Source organism: Erithacus rubecula (assembly GCF_903797595.1).
Source record: "Erithacus rubecula genome assembly, chromosome: Z".
Lineage (NCBI taxonomy): Eukaryota > Metazoa > Chordata > Aves > Passeriformes > Muscicapidae > Erithacus > Erithacus rubecula.
In genome coordinates, this window is record NC_136661.1 from 3,196,123 (window position 1) to 3,214,892 (window position 18,770).

At 39.9% G+C, this 18,770-nt stretch overlaps 1 protein-coding gene across 12 annotated transcripts in view; it reads left to right on the forward strand.

Annotated features, from left to right (window-relative positions):
- The first annotated feature begins 1,583 nt into the window (after nucleotides 1-1,583).
- MPDZ (multiple PDZ domain crumbs cell polarity complex component) overlaps nucleotides 1,584-18,770 on the forward strand; it is a 99,330-nt gene continuing 82,143 nt past the window's right edge. For 5 of the 12 annotated variants that reach the window (XM_079330448.1, XM_079330455.1, XM_079330459.1 and 2 more), the window contains exons 1-3: nucleotides 1,826-1,966; nucleotides 9,842-9,913; nucleotides 10,465-10,631. In XM_079330448.1, the coding sequence (XP_079186574.1) occupies nucleotides 9,898-9,913; nucleotides 10,465-10,631 (183 nt within the window). In that variant the 5' untranslated portion in view covers nucleotides 1,826-1,966; nucleotides 9,842-9,897. The other 7 variants (XM_079330458.1, XM_079330449.1, XM_079330451.1 and 4 more) reach the window with 4 other exon arrangements.

The window sequence follows — 18,770 nt, forward strand, 5'->3', positions numbered from 1 at the left end:
ATTTACTGAGAGGCCTCAGTTTCTGTGTACAGCTGTGTTGGCATAATTATACTCATGCAAATATTTTTAATACAGGCAAGGTGTAAGGTAGCACAATGTTCTGAACTTCAGTAACTATGATCTACTTAATATATACTCCGGGGATTTGACAAAATCGGAATAGAATTTAAAGTGTATTGCTACTTTAGAATAGCAATTGGTATGTTAAAAAAACTTTCTGAAAGGTATTCCCCATACAAAGATAAGTTACACTGGGAAGAATTATTACACAAGGGATGCTGCTGTGCATCAGGAGTAATGCTGCACCTAATTTTGACTAGCTTTTTTGTCCAAATAAACTTAATAGAATCACTGCATTTTGTTTCAGTCCTATGTCATGGTTAAAGCCTGAGTAACAGGAAAAAATAAAAATAAGAGTCTTGTTTTGCCAGACTGAACAATGGAACCTGTGAATAAAATCTTGAAAATTTCTTTTCTTAGTTAAAAAGTGGAAGAACTATTGTTAAAAATGTGTAATTACATGCATATTTTAATATTCAGCAGAGGAAAAGGAAGCTAATAATTTGGAGTTTTTCAACCCACCAGCGGTAATAAGAGCAAGCAAGAGAAATATTGTTTAGTAATTCAACTTTTTCAGAATTTAACTTTCCAAATAAAATTTTAAAAAACCCAAACCATACAATGTACAAAGACCTAAAGGTTACATGTTAAGAGTTATGCTACAGAAAGCCTACTGGAATTGTGTTTATTGATATTCTTGAAAATAGATAGGGCAGTATTCTAGCCTCATAACATTAGGTTTCTTCAAAATTTTTGTGTGAGAAAAAAAGAAAGCACCAAAAGCCCAAGAAACTCACCAACCAAACAACACCCTGCCCCCCCCGCCCCCCCCCCCCCAAACTACTAGAATTTATGGTGACACTAAGGATAACATGAGTTTGGAAAAAGAACGAAACCAAGCCAGAAGGCAAGGAGAAAAAAAACGCCCAGGGAGCCTCTGCAGAGCCAGAGCCAACGTGCCTAGTGGAGCAGCCAGGGTCCACCTCCCTCTGCAGGGGTTTAGCTCAGCTGAGCTGTCTGAGAGCTTCTGCACCAAACAATTATCTGACGTGAAGGGAAAGGGGAAACCGTGACCCTGATAACATCTGCTAGGAGAAGCAAAGTTAACAAATAGCAAAATAATTCCATCTTTTGCTGAACTCGTGTTTTTGGGTATTTTGGGGTCACTGCAAACATCTCCGCAATAGATACATGTATGTGAAACAGGCAGCATCTTCCTCAGTTCTAGTTAACACACTAACTAGCTGCTGCAGCGAGGGAAGAGTCATCCCTTCATTAACTCTACGACGTTACGAATAATTTTGCCTAACTTCATCACGTGTTGTTTGTTGGTCTTGGCATTTTAATTTTTTTTTTTTTTAAACATTTACAAACATTTCGCGTTTTCCTCCGTTCCAGGCCAGGCTCATCCTGTTGCAGCAGAGGGCCACGGCCGCTGGCTGGGCCGGCAGCAAGCGGGGCCAGGCCCGGCCGCAGGCGGCCCCACACCATGGAGAGGGGCAGGGGCCAGCTGCCGCCCTCGCTCCACAGGCGAGCCGGGGAGGCAGAGCGGAGCAGCCCCGCTCCTCGGTGTCATCCCGGCGGGGCGTGCGCTCCGGCAGCCGCGGGGAGACAAACTTCGCGGGGAGAGCCGAGCCGCGACGCGACAGAGCGGCGGGGAGTCGGCCGGGCAGCCCCGAGCGTGCCCCGCTACCCCTGAACACTCCCGCCCCCGTCGCTACGGGCGGCCGCGCAGCCCGCCCCGGTGAGGGTGAGATCCTCGGGCGGGGGGTGCAGGATTAGGTTTCAGGCCGCCGGGGCGTGCCCGAGCGCGCTGCCCCCGCGGCGCCGCTCGCTCGGCGCCGCTACTCAGGGGCGGGCAGGGCGGAGAGAGGGGCCGGGCGGCGAGGCCCGCCGAGCCGCTGGGGTAAGCGGGGTGCTGGGCCGGGCGGCGGGGAGCGGGGCGAGCCTGGCCGAGGCGTCCTGCGGGGATGCGGGCGGGGAGGGTCCGCCGCGGCGCTGGAGTTTGCCTCTTAAAACGCGTTTGCCTCTCAAAGTTTTATTTATCATTGTTCGTTTGATCCGAAGGGTTTTGCTGGGTGGACCGGAGGAGGACAGAGGCCGTGGAGCCGCGGGCCTGGGGGCTGAGCCTGTTGCTGTGTCCCGGCACATCCCCATTTCTCTCCCTAGCCGACCGCGGGCGGCAGGAGCGGCTGTGGGGGCGGCTGGGCCGGGGCTCCGGCCTGCGGCGCTCCGCCGACTCGGGCGGCCTGCCGGGGCGTCGTCCTCACGTAAACAAAAGCTGAACCTCCCCTGACATCTGCAGGGAGCCCTGCTGCCCGTACTCGCATTCCTTTTCTACCCCCCGCGGGCGTGTCGTGACGGGAGGAGGTCTCCCCATCTGCCGCCGCTGGCGCAGACCTCGCTGGCGGCCGCGGCCCTCGGCCGGGACTCTTGGGCGGCGGCGTTGGCTCTCGCTGGCGGCCGGAGCCGCACCGGGGGCCCCGGCGGCACTGGCGGTGTCCCTGGGCTCCGGCCGAGGGGGCTCCTCGGGACCGGTACCTGTTGCCGCGCTGGTATCGGCGCTGCCGCAGGTCCGACCCCGCTGTAGCGCTCCAGCAGCTCCCCGGTGGCGTTTAAACGTAACGGGTTTGGCTGGAGGGAAGCGGAGGGCGAGGGGCCGCCCGCGGTTGTGCTCTTTGATGGGTCTGGGTGCGCAAAGGAAAGAGGTGGTTCGTTTCTCGTGTCCCCCCTTTGCTGAGCACCTTCCTGTGGTACTGGAAAGAAGGAGGAAGGAAAGAAAAAGAGAAACTCAAAAGCCGACCTTTTGAACTCCGTATACAGCACTTAACAGATTTGATTTTCCATTTGGCTGAAAAGTGCTGGGGTTTTTGGTTTGTTTAGTTTGGTTTTGTTTTTTTGGTTTGTTTTTTTTTTTAATTGTCCTTGGCTTTTGCTTTTTTAAACACTACATCGTCCAGCTATATTTTTGTGTCGTATTTTAGATTTTTTATTTTATTTTATTCTTACTATAAACTGTTGGATAGGAAACGTCCTTACTGGCTTTGGTGCGAGAAAGTGTCAGAAGTCTGTCGCGGTAGAAGAGCAGTGATTCACTGAAATCAGGCGGAAGGGTCTGAATTCTGCAGTTGAGGAAGTTCTACTGTGTGATACCCTGTGGTTTCCATACCACTAACGTGTTTCCCAAGGCAACAGCAACTCCTTGGTAGGGAAGAATCTAAACTGGAAAAGGGGGAATTGGTGAAATAGTCTTTGGGAGTTTTACTTGATACTTCTGGGGAAATTGGAAGCAATTGTAACACTAAAAGGGAAGAATTCAGGTGGAAAATACCTAAAGACGTACCCTCCTTAAAAGGCAGGGTTTTATTAGACAGAGAACATAAATTTTTAAAAATTGTTACCAGTTTTTAGTTTGCATATTTTTATCTCTTCTATCTTGTTAATTGTAACATGCATGTAGCATTTGATACTTCACTAGATGTTTCTGATGATTTCCTTAGTGCTTTGAAGAAGCTTGCACTAGGAACTGGTTACATTCTCCTCTCTTCACACAAAAATGCACTAGAAAGTTCGATCACTATCAACGCTAGGAGAAGTGCACTACTTCCATTCTAATGGATCTTTTTCATCCACCTGGCCCTGGTGGGGCCTTGGTCTGTGAATTCTTCAGAGGGGAATGCCTTATGTCTTCTCAGTCATGCAGATAGCTGTAGATACTTTTGTTTCAACAAGTAGCACTTTATTCAGTATATTGAGAACTATTTTAAAGACCTTTTAAATCTCTTGTCCATGTTGCACATTAAAAAAAAAAAAAAAAAATTTGTGAAGTGCATCCAGTACATTTTCTGATTGCTATATATTTGAGCATCCTGGTGAAGGAGTTTTGGCCAATACAATGCCATGCTGGCAGGATATGATATTGTTGATAACGACAGTTTTGTTTCACTGCTGGTGTTCCTGACAAGTCAATACAAAAATGTGCTATTTTTGATAGGCAATAATAATTTATTTCTTCTGTAGTCTTTTCTGACCCTGTCTTTGCACCTGAGACCCCTTGCACAGTGGTCTTGTTACAAAGTATTATGATTTTCTGTATAAGTCACTTGATATTGTGACAATAGACAAAGAGAAATTTATATTTTCAGTTTGCAGGGAGAATGATGACTCTTTATTGATGCTTAGTGGCAGCTGTTTGGAGAGGCTTTGTATTTATTCACTTATGCTGTTGTCACCTCTGTGAAGAATCCAGTATACATTGAGGCGCAACTGCTGTAAAATCTGTGCATCCTCAGGTTTAATTGAATTTAATGAATATGGTAATCAATTCAAAAATCAATTCTGTATACTGGAAAACATAAAGAAGAAATATTAACCATGCCTATATTTTTTTAATTCAGTATATGTAGTATCCTCTGTATTCTGCATATGCTAAAAAGTTGTTTTTTCGGTTTCTGAAGCTAACGTGGAAAGATTCAAATTGATTTTAATTTAAGATATTTACTGAAAAAATAGTTTTTTGTAAAGGTGATTTGTTTGTTTCATTAACAAAAAACTCCAAACAAACCCCACCAGAAACACTTATCCTACTATGTTGTTGTTTTTTGGGATGCTCTTTACAGATCAATTTTGAATACAGTATATCACATGCATCAGTAGGTGAAATCATTAATGGATAGTTCAAGCCCATTTCCTAGTTGCAATTATCAACACGTCAGTTAACATGGATATTATATCCCACGTTGATGTAGGGCTTCTTACAGAGTTACAGAGCAGTATCAGTTATACACAGTGAAGAGATTCCTAGTTCATGGAAAAGCATTTTAAGTTTCCTTAATATATTAGTGTGGTGCACACAGAAGGTTAAAAGTAGTTGAGTGTTCAAAATTCTATTTTCATAATTGATTCAAAGTGTGTGGTGCTGTTCATCTCTATCACAGAACTTTCCTTCAACATACAGAACCACTACCTCTCTATGTATTTTGATGCATTCATCATCTTGCTAAATTTTAAGAGCCTAGTAATGTATTTTCACAGTGCTTAGAGTCTTAATATAAGCTGTGCAATACTGCCTTTGTATTCCTGCTTTGAATATTTCAGAACAATTTTCATTAGCATAGCTTTTAAATATATGGATGTCAGGAATCTCTTGCTTGCTTGTTACATTCCAGGTAGTCAGTGGAAATCTGCTTTGTTCCTTGTGGAACAGTGCGCGTTAATTATGCTCTTTCTTTTTGTTCTCTTTTCCCTATTGGCCCCTGCTGTCTTGCATTTATTTTCACACCCTTTGTGTGCTTAAGAAAGTGCTGTATGCAACAGCAAAATTGTATTTCTGGCAGTGGAAAGATAGCTAGAAAAAATACATAGAAATGCATGAGATCTTTCAATTTACTGTGAATAGTTTCCACTGCCTTAATTTTTGACAAGAGTACTTGGAGTCCAGGAATTCATGTTAGTTCTCCTGGGGTTAGTAGCCAGCTTTCAGGAGGTAACTGGGAGAAATGGAAGAGCTTTTATAATCTGTAGGCAAAGCTGAAAGTGTAGCAGTTAGGAGTATCTGCCAGCTTCTGCATGGTTTGATTTCACTTCCTGCACCACACGGTACTAACACAATATGCGTGTTTGAGTGATAACCAGAAAACTGGGGAGGAAGATGACATAGGATAAAAATCAAGTACCAAAGGATATCCTAGCCCTGACAAATCCAGGCCGAAGTGTTAGATTAGAAGTTTTGAAATATTCTTTTTAGCAGCTATAAAATGCATGTTGTGGTTACCTTGCTGCTTAATTGAAATACGTTTAATTTTAATCTCATGCAACTCCAAGCCAAGGTTTGGGTCTAGAGATCACTGTTAAGATAGGCATTTCCTCTGTATCCTCAGAGCACTTCAAGTAATGCAGGAGCTATGGGGCAAAGCCTATTACTATGCTTTCTATCTTTGGCATTGCATGTTTCTTAATCCATGCTATGAGCATTAGTTTCCAAGGTATTATGTAAAATACCTTTGTAGAATAATTGCTGGAGTATCCATCAATGAAGCAGAGTAGGTTTCCTTGTAGAAACTAAGTGATCGGTTGTGAAGGAATGATCAATGGAAATGGGTCATCTTTCTATTTTAGTGAATCTTTTGTTTGTTTAGCTAAATGCCTTCTGCAATTGTACTGGAAAGGGGGTGATCAAATAAATTTAGGATTTTAAAAAAAAACTCTACCACCTGTATATTTAGTGTTTTGGAAGTGGGCAGAAAGAAACCAGAGTTGCAACATGGTAGCTCTTTCCTGGCAACCATTGTTATCAAAGAAGAATGCCAAAATGTGAATATAAGACATTTTGTTCGTTAGAATGGGAAGAATAAAATTTTGGAAGTGCAAGCTTGAAAGGGACCATTTTTAACTTTGGTTTGTTCATAGAGAGAACATGTACCTCTCTAAAAGTCCGTGTGTTTTCTATTCTAATGTTCTAAAATGGAAGGAAGAAGAGAAGATAATGAGATTTGTTTTCTTCCCTTTTTTTTTCTTTTTAGTTTGACTGTTTGTTTTTTGTTTAAATCACAGCTTTTAGCTACCTGTGTGTTTAGAAGTTGAAAATAGATTTGACTTGATTAACAGTATTTATTCGATTTGCCAATAAAGTCTTAAATCAGACAGTCTGTGTCTTATTACTGTGAAGGGATTAATGAACTTCAGCAACGAAATACAAATATAGTTAAATCTGCTTTGAGCTAAGCTAGTAAGCTCTTTGAGGTGTGAAGATTTTTTTATCGTTTATGGAAGGGCTGGTTTTGGCTTTAGGTTCCTGGGATACAGCCTGCAAAACGAGATTGCAAAATGAAAATATCAGATCTAAACTTCCACTGGCATCTAGAAATCTACAATGCTGTTATAAAAATATTCACTATGGCAGAATTAGGCCTTTCAACAAGTAATCATGCATTCCACTCTACTTCTCACTGGCACATTATTGCTAAAATGCCTAAAAGCAAGCTGGTTTAAAGGCCAGCATGTCCTGCAGTAGGTGGTGGTGTTTATAGAGATGTGTCTACAGTGCATTTTGGACAGATTTGGACAGAGGTTGCTTCTCCAGTATTTCCACTATGTTAATGTGCCACTAAGCCGGTGCTGACAGCCCACTTGTTAGCGTGGATGTGGCACAGCAGGAGCAGTCACATGGCTTTTTGCCAGATCAGAGTGCAGGCACAGCATGCAGGGGTCGTCTTGGCCTGCAATGTGCAGAGGCAAACACAAAATGCCTCAGTGCATTGTGTCTGCTTCAGGGGAGGTGTCGGGGAAAACATTCTGATGACGTTTTTGGTCTTGCTCATGCTTATTGCTGCAGTTAACAGAAGCATTAAGCTGGCCAGCTGGGGAGAGATTCCCTGCTAATATAAACCCAAATAAGGAGTATAAACTGAGAGTTCAAAATGGATTTGCTGTTACTAAGACATGACATGACACTAGAGCAGTATTCACTCCTAACCCTAAAGCATGAGGTAAATAAAAAGCATGAGTGTCTTAGCAGAGCTAAGGACTTTTCATTGCAAATTGCATGGCATAATCTCAACCTATAGATGTGTAGGACTTGTGTCTGCTTTTAGAATCTTTTGCTGTAAGTTATTAGAATTCCTTCAGGGTTGCATGAACACAGTGATGACCTTGGGTGCTGTCACATGTAAAATTTGCCTTTCATTGTGCAAGAAGAATGAGATTTTAGTCAAATTGGGTTCTAAAGTAAAGCAATGTCCAGCTACTCCAAAAGATGAGACATTTCACAGCTGCATCTCTTTTTGAGGTTCTTGTAGAGCTAAAGCAGAACAGTAACCTTCTGTTTTTCCTGAGTAGTTTTGTCTGTTGAACATAGGATGTTATGTGTTTATGTGTAATAGAGCTGTGATAAATGCAATGACTGAAAAATACTCAATTTCTAATTTTTTGCACAACTGCCTGGTTCCATCCACTATGCAGTCCTGAGAGTAGGATTGAGAAAGAACTGTAACAGTGAAACAGAAAAGAACAGCTTTGATTAGCATTTCCACTGTGGGAAACATCTACAAGCATGACACAAATACCTGTGTTTTTAAATAGGGGCTCTGAATAGAAGTGATAGTAGTTTTTATCTAGAAAGAAAAGCTGTGTCTGACTAAGGTCAGCTTCCTTCATAATGCTTAAAGAGTCTCATCCAGCACTTCCCATGTAAAATAGACTTCATTTTGTTCTGCTTTGTAGAGTGACAAGGTGAAAATACAAGATATTTAGGTTGTTTTTCAGATCTGTTAATTGCATGCTGAGATTTTTCTTGCCAAGTAAGGAAAAAAATTCATAAAGGCTTAATTTTATTTGAAGACAGTTTGGATTATGGAATAACATTACTTTGACAAAGTCAGGTTTAAGGGGTTTGATTATTGTATATTATCCTAAAAAGGATGATCAGTGATTCTGTACTAATATATTGTCAAGTTCAAATGCAATCTTCAGAGAGGTTGCAGACTCCCCATTCTTTTAGTGGGCTGGATTGGGGTCTGAATAGCAAGATCTGGTGGAAAGTTTTCTGCCCATGGCAGTAGGGTTGGAACTAGATGATCTTTAAGGTCTCTTTTAACATAAATCATTCTGTGATTCTGTGAATAAAAACTTGATAGGAAGCTTCAGGTGTATTGAAACTAGGAAAATCATAATGATGGAACTTGAAACCATGTAAAACCCATTTGGTTTGCTTTTTCTGCACAAACTGCAAATAGTATAGGCTTGACAAAATGATAAGATTCTATAACTAATGATCCTTCTAGGCTGTCTTATCTAGTGATCTGTCAACATCATTCCTTTTTCTCTTTTTATCCAAAGTTTCAAGAAAAACAAAAATCACTCTTCCTGAGGGCTCAGTGATCACATTCTGCATGTTTTTAAGGTCTCGAGATTCGAGTGGGGGTGCTGTACTGAAGTGTTTTCCTACTATAAAGAAAGCAAAAGCACCATTGTGAAAGATAGGATCAAAAGTTCATACACCAGCAATGATATTTGAGCTTCTCACTTCTCCTCAGCTATCCATCTCCATCAAACATGTTCTGTCACTGCAAATTTCTGAACAATTGCAGGTGTGCATTTTTAAGAAGCCCAGAACAACCCCAAAAAACCAAACCAACAAAAAAGAATAAGCAAAGCAATTTCAGAATTTCTTTATCCCAGTAGAATTTCCTTCCTGGAAACCAAAGTGATGAAAATTCAGCAGTCATCCACATCTGAGTCTCAATTCTAATAGACACTAATAGTAGAGTCTCTAGTGTGAGAGTCCTGCAAGCCTATAGCCTTGTGGTTTATATGATTTTTCTTTCTAAAGTGACTGTAAAAAATGTGCTGTGGCTCATGCACCTGAAATTGTCAACACAGAGCTTGAAAACTGATCCCACAGGGAATATCTTTTGTGAATCACTGAAAAGGAAACCAATGAAATGGTGTAAAATATCAGTGGCAGCTATGATTCACAGTGTCTGATTAAAGCAGTGCAGGATGTGTTGTGCAACAGTATTCAGACAGCAGCTTTGATATGGAAATACAGATATATTACAAAGTATATTCCTAAAGCAATTTTCAGGAAGGTTTTGAGCACCAAAGTGAGTCAAAATATAGTTACCTTTGAGGTAATTTTAATTATCTGTGGAGATAGTTTTTTTTTTTTTCATTGATTGTTATTGTGTTGTTTATTGCTTTCAAAAGTTAAGCTTTCTTTTTCTCTCTTCAGAGCTTAGTTTTTCTATAAATATGACCTTTTTTCCTTTCTGTTACTTTTCAGGGAAATATTTACTTGTCTCTTTCCAGTGTTGAAATAGAAGCTGAGAAGCAGAAAACATGTTGGAAACAATTGGTAATTTTTTTTTTTCATTTGTATCACAGTACTTTTTGTGGCCAAATCAAGTATGTGTGATAGATTTTGGATATGAGTGTATACTGCTGTGGCCCCTTTTGAAAAAAATTACCTACTTTGCTTGGAAATGCATGTTGTGTTTGAGTTTTTGATCATATATTTAATGTACTTAAATTTTAGCCTTGTCTTTATTTCATTGTTTTAATCTTTTCTTGAATTAATAGTTTGCATGGAAAGGACAAATGTTTTCTATTATGACTGTTTATACCGCTGTTTACTTATAGTGCACTGTAGCCACAATTCCTGTAACTGAATGTCAGTGAAGGCTCTTTCAATTTTGTAATGAATTTCTTGATGGATAAAAATACAATTTTCGTTGATTTGTGCTTTGCCTTTGACTTTGTGCTTCATTAGACAGGCTGGGATTTTTGTTCAAAACAGAGCCATTCAAATTCTCTGTAGTTAGAATAGTAAAAAAAGTTGTATTTAAACCTGTTAGCTTGCGTGGCTGTTTCTAGACTGCTACTGAGTAGGAATAATTATTGCTACAGATACACATCGGGCCCTCCAGGCCATGGAGCGCTTACAGGCAAAACTTCGGGATCGAGGTGACATTGCAAATGAGGAGAAACTGAGCCTATTAAAATCAGTGCTGCAGAGTCCTCTCTTTAATCAAATTCTGAGCCTTCAGACTTCTGTTCAACAACTGAGAGATCAGGTAGGAAAAGCACTCTTGCCAAGTGCAAGGGGAAACTTGCTAAGATAATGCAAGAATGTGTGTGTTTCTGCTTGTTGAACAGTGAAATAGCTTAAACTAAACATCTGATCCAAAGGTTCAGGGACATATCCCATTGACTTTTCAGGGCTTTGTTGAGACCATATTTTGTGTATGTAATTTTTATGTATATGCTCACGACTTGAAATGTGGTCGGGAAATGGTGATATGGGTGGGGGTTAACATAAAGCTTACTTTCTCTGCCCTTCAAAAGGAGCATGTTTTCTATGACGTCTAGGACTTCTTTCCTAGGAGCCTTTTATTTCTCTTTTGTGTCTTACCCTGCGAGCATGAGGATGTAGAGGGAAGCTGTGGAATCGTTGACTTCAGAAGGATATGAAGATCTGTTTTGTACTTTGTATGGGAATAAAAGATCAAAGAGAAGCCAGAGCTCCTGCCTCCTTTTTGCTTGCTCCGGGTGTTAAGTATTTTGTGCATGTTTTCAATGCTTGAGAAGAGGGTCAGCAACTTGGCTATATTGACTTTTTTTATTCCTATAATTTTCTTGTCAGAAGGATAAAAATTTTAAAAATATGGAAAGCAGTTCAGTAACTGAATTAGGACTAAACTATGTATCTGGCTTTACAAATTGTTGTTCCTATTGACTCCTGCAAGATGGCCAGCTCTGTTCTGGTATGCAGAATTGCTGAGTGGGAGGGAGCAGACTCTGCATATGAGCTTTATTGTCAGTGTGCAGCCCCATCTGGTCTCTGATGAGGAGGATTCCTCACAATCCTCACAGTACTTCAGCTGTGTGGTAGAAGAATGCACTGTGGCCCTTTATTGCTTAACTTGTGCATCATCTTGATGCTATTTTGCACAGACAAGAAATAAATAAGAATTGTATCTATGCTGTATTCATCACGATGTTTTTCAGATTTTGTCTGTTTAGTGTTTAGAGATTTGATGACAGTCGAGTAATTTTAAAAAGGCTCAGAAAAAAAACTGTCCTGAGTGTTTGTTTGCGCTGCTATTTGAAAATGAGAATTTAAGAGTGACATCCAGAAATTGTGTGAATGTAGTGAAGACCCTTTGAACATGAAGTGAGAAATAAAAGTATGCCTAAAACGTTAATAGAAGTTTGGTAAAATGGCAAATTAAATTTTCAATTCTGGACATTAGCTATGAATTTAAAGGATGACTATCTTTTTAAATACATTTGCTTAAATTAGAAAATGAAGCAGGGCATACTAGGATGGGTTATTTAAGGCATGTATTTTTTTGGAAAGCAAAGAATAACTTCACTTTCTGTCCTGACTCTGAAGGTTTATCTGTGAAGTAAATTTGCGATCTGTGCATGTTGCATATACCCTGTATATACCCATGGTGTATACCCTGTCTGTTGACAGGGGAACTATTTGGATGTGAATTCCCTTTTTTTATGGGTGCTTATATGAACACTTAGACATGTAAACATATGTTTCCAGCATTCTTAGATTTGTGTCAGTTCTTTATCCAGTACTTTGTCTGCAAAATTTCTTCTTTAAAATATAAAATGAGGTTATATATTTTTATTTTGTGCTATTTAAGTATTTACAAAGCATACTGAAACAGGACAAAGAATGAAATAATGAAATAGGCAGTTGTGTTAAAAAAACTTGTCTTTTCAAAGACTCACTTTTGAGGACACCCTTCAAGGACGCCCTTTTTCCAACTGCGAGCATACTGTGCTCTTGAAGGTTTTAAGCTACAGGTTGATGAAAACTGCAAGGCATGTGAGTAGTGACCAGGTTTTTTGGCAAGGCTGAGCCAGACTAGAGAGACAGGTTGTGTTCCAACAGTTGCAGTCAGAGCCATGTTTGAGACTGGATGAAAAATGGTGCTCTGTTATGCAATGACAATGTGTTGCAGTTTCTACCCACTGAGATCAAGATGGCTAATTTTTTTACCTTTAATGATGAGCTACAGTGACAGTTGAATGGGGATTTGATTATTTTTGAGGTGAATTGTGATAGTCTGTTTAATTGCTCCTGTTTTTTTAATGGATTTTTAAAGAACTGCAAGACTACTGCAAAATTCTCAGGGAGGTCATCTTTAGGACAGTGTAGTTTGAAAGTGGGGATGGAAGCAGAGAAGCCAGAGTGGCAGTTTACTTTACAAGTCAGATTCCTTGCAAGTATCCCACCAGAAGTAGATCAGCCAGTGAGACTTCATTGTGGGCCTCTAGGGTAATTAATAAATTTCAAGGTAAGGACGTATTCCTGGCTTGAAGCAGTGTGTTTGGAAGGTGTCCTGGTTTGAAAGGACAAGTGTCTGCCAGTAAGGGCAGAAGTTTCCCTTTGGAATAGAGACTTTGGTTCCACTCCCCTCCCCCAAGTATTATGATTGTTTGAATCAAGGACTCTGAGGCAGAGATAAGGGGGGTGGGAATAACAGCTCTTTTACTAATATATCTAACCATACAAACAGAAAACAATAACAGTTAAAATTGCTAACAGAACGAAATAGGTAACTCGGTGTCAGTCCCTTTAGATGCAAGCACGCTGTCTCTGTGCTTAGTCCAGAGCCCGGATCTGCCAAAAGGCAAGCGGGAAACGAAGGCAGGAGGAAGGGGGGAGGGGCAGCAGCGGCCACGCCGGTCCCGGGCGGGAACGGGCTGCAGCGGCGGCTCCTCGCTCACTGTGTGTGTCCGGGTGATCAGCTGTGTCCGCAGAGGCAGGAGGCTGGAACGGGGCAGATGCAGGGCAGGTGATCGCAGAGGGTCTGGCTCTGCTGTGCTCGGCCGCGTGGCTGAACGATCCCGCGCGTCCTGCTCCCGGCTCGCCGGAAACCCGAGTGCCCTCCCGGAAGCCTCAGAGGCCCCTCCGGGGCCGTCCCCACCCACCCCCTTTGTCTGGACCCATCAGAGACCCTGGGTGTAGCCCGGCCAGCTCCATTGGCATGATAATGGGAAAAATTCCCTCAATTGACACAGTAACAGAAAAACACTCAACCCCCAACAGAAGGCTTATGGATGATAGTGAAAATCCTGACCTCTGTGCAGTGTGTGCACTGAATAGTATGATGCTTTATCTTGAAGCATGGTGCTAAAGTCAGCAAATCTGATGCCTTGGTTCTTATTACTAGCCTTTAAAGTTGTGGAGTATTTTTTTTTTCTTAAATGAGCTAGCAGGATTTGTTTGTATTCCAAAACTGTCACCGTGAAGTTAGCTGAGGTGGAAAAGTCTAGGCACAACAAAGTGATTGTTTTTGTCTTCACTTCACAAGTCTCTTGTGCTGGAGAGCAGTGAAGTTTTTTCCTTGTCTCTTTCTGTCCTTTTTCTTCAGTTAATGCTTGTTTTCTCATATTGAAGAGCCGTCTTATTGTTTGAAGATAAGGTAGAGACAGAGAAGAAATATAGAGATTGTGGTGGTTTTAAATAGCTTAATATTTTATTTTCTTTGTAAAATATTAAAAAAAAAAAAAAAAAGATCAGACCATGCTAGCATTTCTGTTCTGCTTCTCTTCCATTCTTTTTGTCTCTCAATTGTTCACCTCTTCTTCCACACCTCATTGTTCCTTTCCACTCAGAGCTGTGCCAGAACAAAATATTTGGTGGTTGGCTCAGATGGCAGGGCTGCAATTCTCAGTTTTGGGGATTTTTATATTTGGTGATTTGTTTTGTTTGGTTGGGTTTGTTTGTTTTTTTTTTTTTGCTTGTTTGTTTGTTTGTTCTGTTTGTTTTGAGTTTTGTTTGTTTTCCTTTTGGGGTTTTTTGTTTGTTTGTGGGAGGTTTTCTTTGTTTTTTTCTTTTGTGTTGTTTGTTTTTTTTACTTGTGAGTTTGACCATAGTTTTTCCTTCACAGTGCAGTGGTGGGTAGCAGCTGGGTGTCAGTGCAAGAGAGGATATAGGGAAGAAGTGAGAAACTGTCTTTTCATATTGCCCGTGAACACTTTAGAGTGTTAACTCTGTATTTTGAACAACTAGATATATTAGTTCATGTTTTGAATCCCTTTTGGCAACAATATTGTTTGTTTTTTTAAATGAAGTAATCACAAGAAATTCTAATCTGGGATGTGCTTCTTCTAGTCTAAGGATGGAGTCATAAAGGTATAGCCAGCAGAGTGGTGCTAGTACCAGTTCCTGTTCCTGGGAGCTCAGGGCCTTTCCCTGCTGTTATGCTTGCATGCTCTCTGGCTTATGCTTCCTCACTTCCAGAATGATTGCTGTCACATCTGGCCTTTTTGCTACTCAGGAATCTTGCAATCAGTCTTGTGCTTCTTGGGGTGTACAGGGCTCCTCCTCAGTGGCTGTAGAGCAGAAATACTGAAATTTTATTTTTGTCTAAGTTGAGACCTAGCAATGTTGAGGGCATTGCTTTAAGTATTGATACAGTGTGGACGTGACTTGTGTTGCTTTTTTGTTAAAAAAGTGTTTTGAGCTACTGCATGTAAGCACTACTTGATTGTATTTAGTGGCTATCTGTGTGACTAAACTTTTGTCATGCTAAGTGGTATTTATGAATTTTTCTTGTTGTCTTATCAAATTATGTCCCCATTGGAGATATTTATACCATAAGGAGAAAGCCAATCAAGAAAAAATAGCATAAGCAAGCTTATAAAATAAAATAGCAATGTTTCACAACCACAGTGATATAAACCTACTTTTAAAAAATGTAATTATGGTGTTTGTATTGCTGCAAAGTAGTGCAATTTATAAGCTATGAAAAAGATTTCATTTTAAGATTTACACATATGGTTTATTGCTCCCCCTGGAATGACCTATACTTCTGTGGTTAGCAAGAATATAAAGCAGTTACTCTTTACTTTCTCATGCTATGGACCTTGGGAGGCACAAGGAAGAGAGTGGTCATCATATTTCTGCTTATAACTTGTCTTGGAATTCCGAACTGCTGCCTTATAAAATCTTACAGTTTTTAATGTGTAGCCATGTCTGTTTCAGAAGAGGAGATGGGAAATGTGAGGTTTTTGCAAACATGCCTAGACAAAACTTTACTCTGTTAACAATTTAACACTTTTTTGAGTTCATTTTTTTCTTGGAGTTTCAGTGAGTTTCATTTTATGTGAGATTGGCTTCATCTGCTAAGCACATCCTCCATTAAACATGAGCTGGGTTTGTTTAAAAAAGGTATGATGGAAATGAGATGTTGCTGTCAGTTGCTTTTGATGTGAATGCTCAATACTGTGTTGTAGCTGTGCTGTCGTACTGAAATTTTGAAAAGTTTTAAAGTTCTAGTTAAGCTAGTGTGAATTGAATTATTTCCTTTTCCTGCAATATGTATGGTATGCAAGACTTCTCAGTGGTATTTTAACCATCATGAAAATAAATATTATTCAGTGTTTTCAGAATATTGTTACTAAGTTATGAAATTGTTATTAAGTTATGTATATTAGGAAAATATAAACAACTTCCATCTTTTTCTTTGAAGGGTAGAAGGAATGGGAGAAGTTGGTCAATTCCTATATGTCTGCAGTAATACCGCTGCTCACAAAAGTTTGGAGAAAGGATGAAATTTCAAATGAGAAAGTGGTCACTATATTGCCAGTTTGAACAGGACTTGGTCAGTGAAAACGTGCAGTGTAAAAACCTATAAAAAATAATTGGTCTGCAATTACTTCTATTTCTGCATGAGAATGTGCAAATTCTGTGCCAGGGAGAAAACCATAATTCCCGAAGGACATTGCCTTATCCTTTTTGAAGAAGACTTTCAAACTTGAGTCAGGAAAAGCATGGTGATACTGGACAGATGTTCAGGTGGAAATTAAAGTGCTCATCTTGGGTACTCTGCTCTTAAAATATTGCAATGCAGTCAGCTAACTAAAGCAATCAATCCACTGTTCAGTAGTACTGGGAGAACATGCTTAAATCATAGTAGAAGACTGAGTAGTACAAGAAGTATTTTGGATTCAGATTAGGTGTGTAATATTATTCATAAATGCAATGTGTCATACTCTCAAACTTTTTATTTTTGATGTGTAGTTTCATTTTTTCTTTGGTGATTATGCATAAGAGAGTCTTTTATTGTATAGTAGAGAAAAACAGTATTGTAATCCAAACACCATTTATAGCATTCATATTATTGTTAAACTGCCATAATTTTAATTACTGTAGCTTGATGTAGGTTTTTGTACATTATTTCTCTACTGCAACTTGCTCCCTACACATTTGTGTGTAGAGAGGTACTCTAGATAGATGAAAAGACAGAGGCTTTTTATGCAGAGAGAGGTTTCACAAACTGAAATTGTCTCTGTGTTAGCAGTCTGAAACAGGTGGTGGTGACATGGAATAAATTTAAAGCAGTGGGGACTCAGTTACAAGTGGTTTCTGTGACATAAAATTCTGTTTCTCTCCTTTTTTCCCTGCATGGCTCATTCTTTGTAAAGTAGAAGGTGTTCTAGCTTTCTGTACACGGTCTCAAATTTTGCTTTTAGCATTATTATAAAATTATCCTTCTTTTCCCTTTTTTTGCCTCAGAAATTACTATACAGTCTACTTAAAGTGGGGAACTCACACATAGTTGGCTTTTATAAGGCTATCAGTAATACCAATGATTCTTCCATTCTGCCCCTCTGAAACATGAAGCATCCAGATGCTCCTACCACAGTGAAAGGCCCCCAGGACAGATTAATGCAGTTAAAATGGTGCTAAATGGAATCGCAGACATTTAATGTATTTTTCTCTACGTGTAAACATACTGATTGAAGTCATTTCCATGCTCAGCTGCTGAGCTTGGCTCACTTTATTTGAAGTTACCCTCCAAAAGCTGCAACAAAGTAGTTTTGTGAGCTCTCAATGATTGACATTGGATAAACTTAGTAGGTTTTTCTCCTACTATTCTATTCTTTGTTTAGGCTAACTTTGCTGGCTTTGCCTGAGCAGGCAATTAGTTCTCTAGGGACTGCTTTGACCAAGAGTGCTCTGAGGATGGTAACCTTCAGCAGAAGGGGTAACTCAGTGCTGTTTTCTGCAATGAGCATTGCAATTTAGAAAATGAACTTGAATTCATGACTGACTAACATTTGTGGTATCAGACCCGTGCAATATGGTCTTTGGGTGCACATGAAAGGTAGTTCAGATATGTATCTCATATAACTCTTAAGCTGCTTCATAATGCTGTAGAAATGTAAAAATATCTCAGTAAAACCAATTAAGAATGGTTAATTGCAGTAGTATTAGATACTCCTGGGATTAATGATTTCACCAATTGCCATTTTCTGTGGGAAGAAGCATAACAACAGGCTCTATAAGAAGATTTGAAGGTGGCAGGGAATGAAGAACAAAGCACATAATTGACCAAGTTGGGTTATACAGTTTTATATATTGAAATGGACAATATTGGGAAGGTGGAAGTGAATTAACATATTATATGGCCTTATGCAGGTAAGAAGCACAAGTACATAATAGATTTTACTAGTTTCAAATCCATCATATAATGTAAGGGGAAGTCTTACATTCTTATAAGGGTAGAATTTGATTATGTCTCTGAGTTTTGTTACTTGTAATGAACTGTAAAACAAGGCTAGTCTACATGTGCCTTACAGGCTTGCCAACATGAATTTATATGGTTAAAGAAAGTGCATGTGTGCACATTTTAGGCATTACAATTTGTTTGAAACATAGCCCAGATGATTCCTCACATTGAACATAATCAATGGGATATAAAAATTATTAAGTTCCAAGCATCCAAATTTTCTTCTTTGCGGATTTTTATGTCAGAGCAGGCTAAGAAATGCTGATGAGAACTTTTCTTTCTAATACTGCCTTCTGGTATTTTTTTCTTTAACTCAAGGGCCTTCCCAGCCACATAAGTTGTTCAACAAATTACTTGTTTTATTGCATTTTCCTAAAACACTTAGATGAGATGGAATTGTGTGATGGAGAAAAATATTGACCTTTTAATAACTGGACTGTTATAGGACTGTTACGATAAACCTAATAGACATAACATGCTTAACAATTGAGAATGGTGCCGTAGGCATTTCAGAATATATCTGCTGTTTGGAAATTTTTATTGATACTTAAAATTTAAAATACAACTTTAAGGAAGGGAACCTTGGGTTTCTGTATTGTGATGCAGAGTGCTAGAAAGTATGCATTGTAAAATTATGAAAAGTGTTTGAAATTGCAGTAGTGAGCCAGG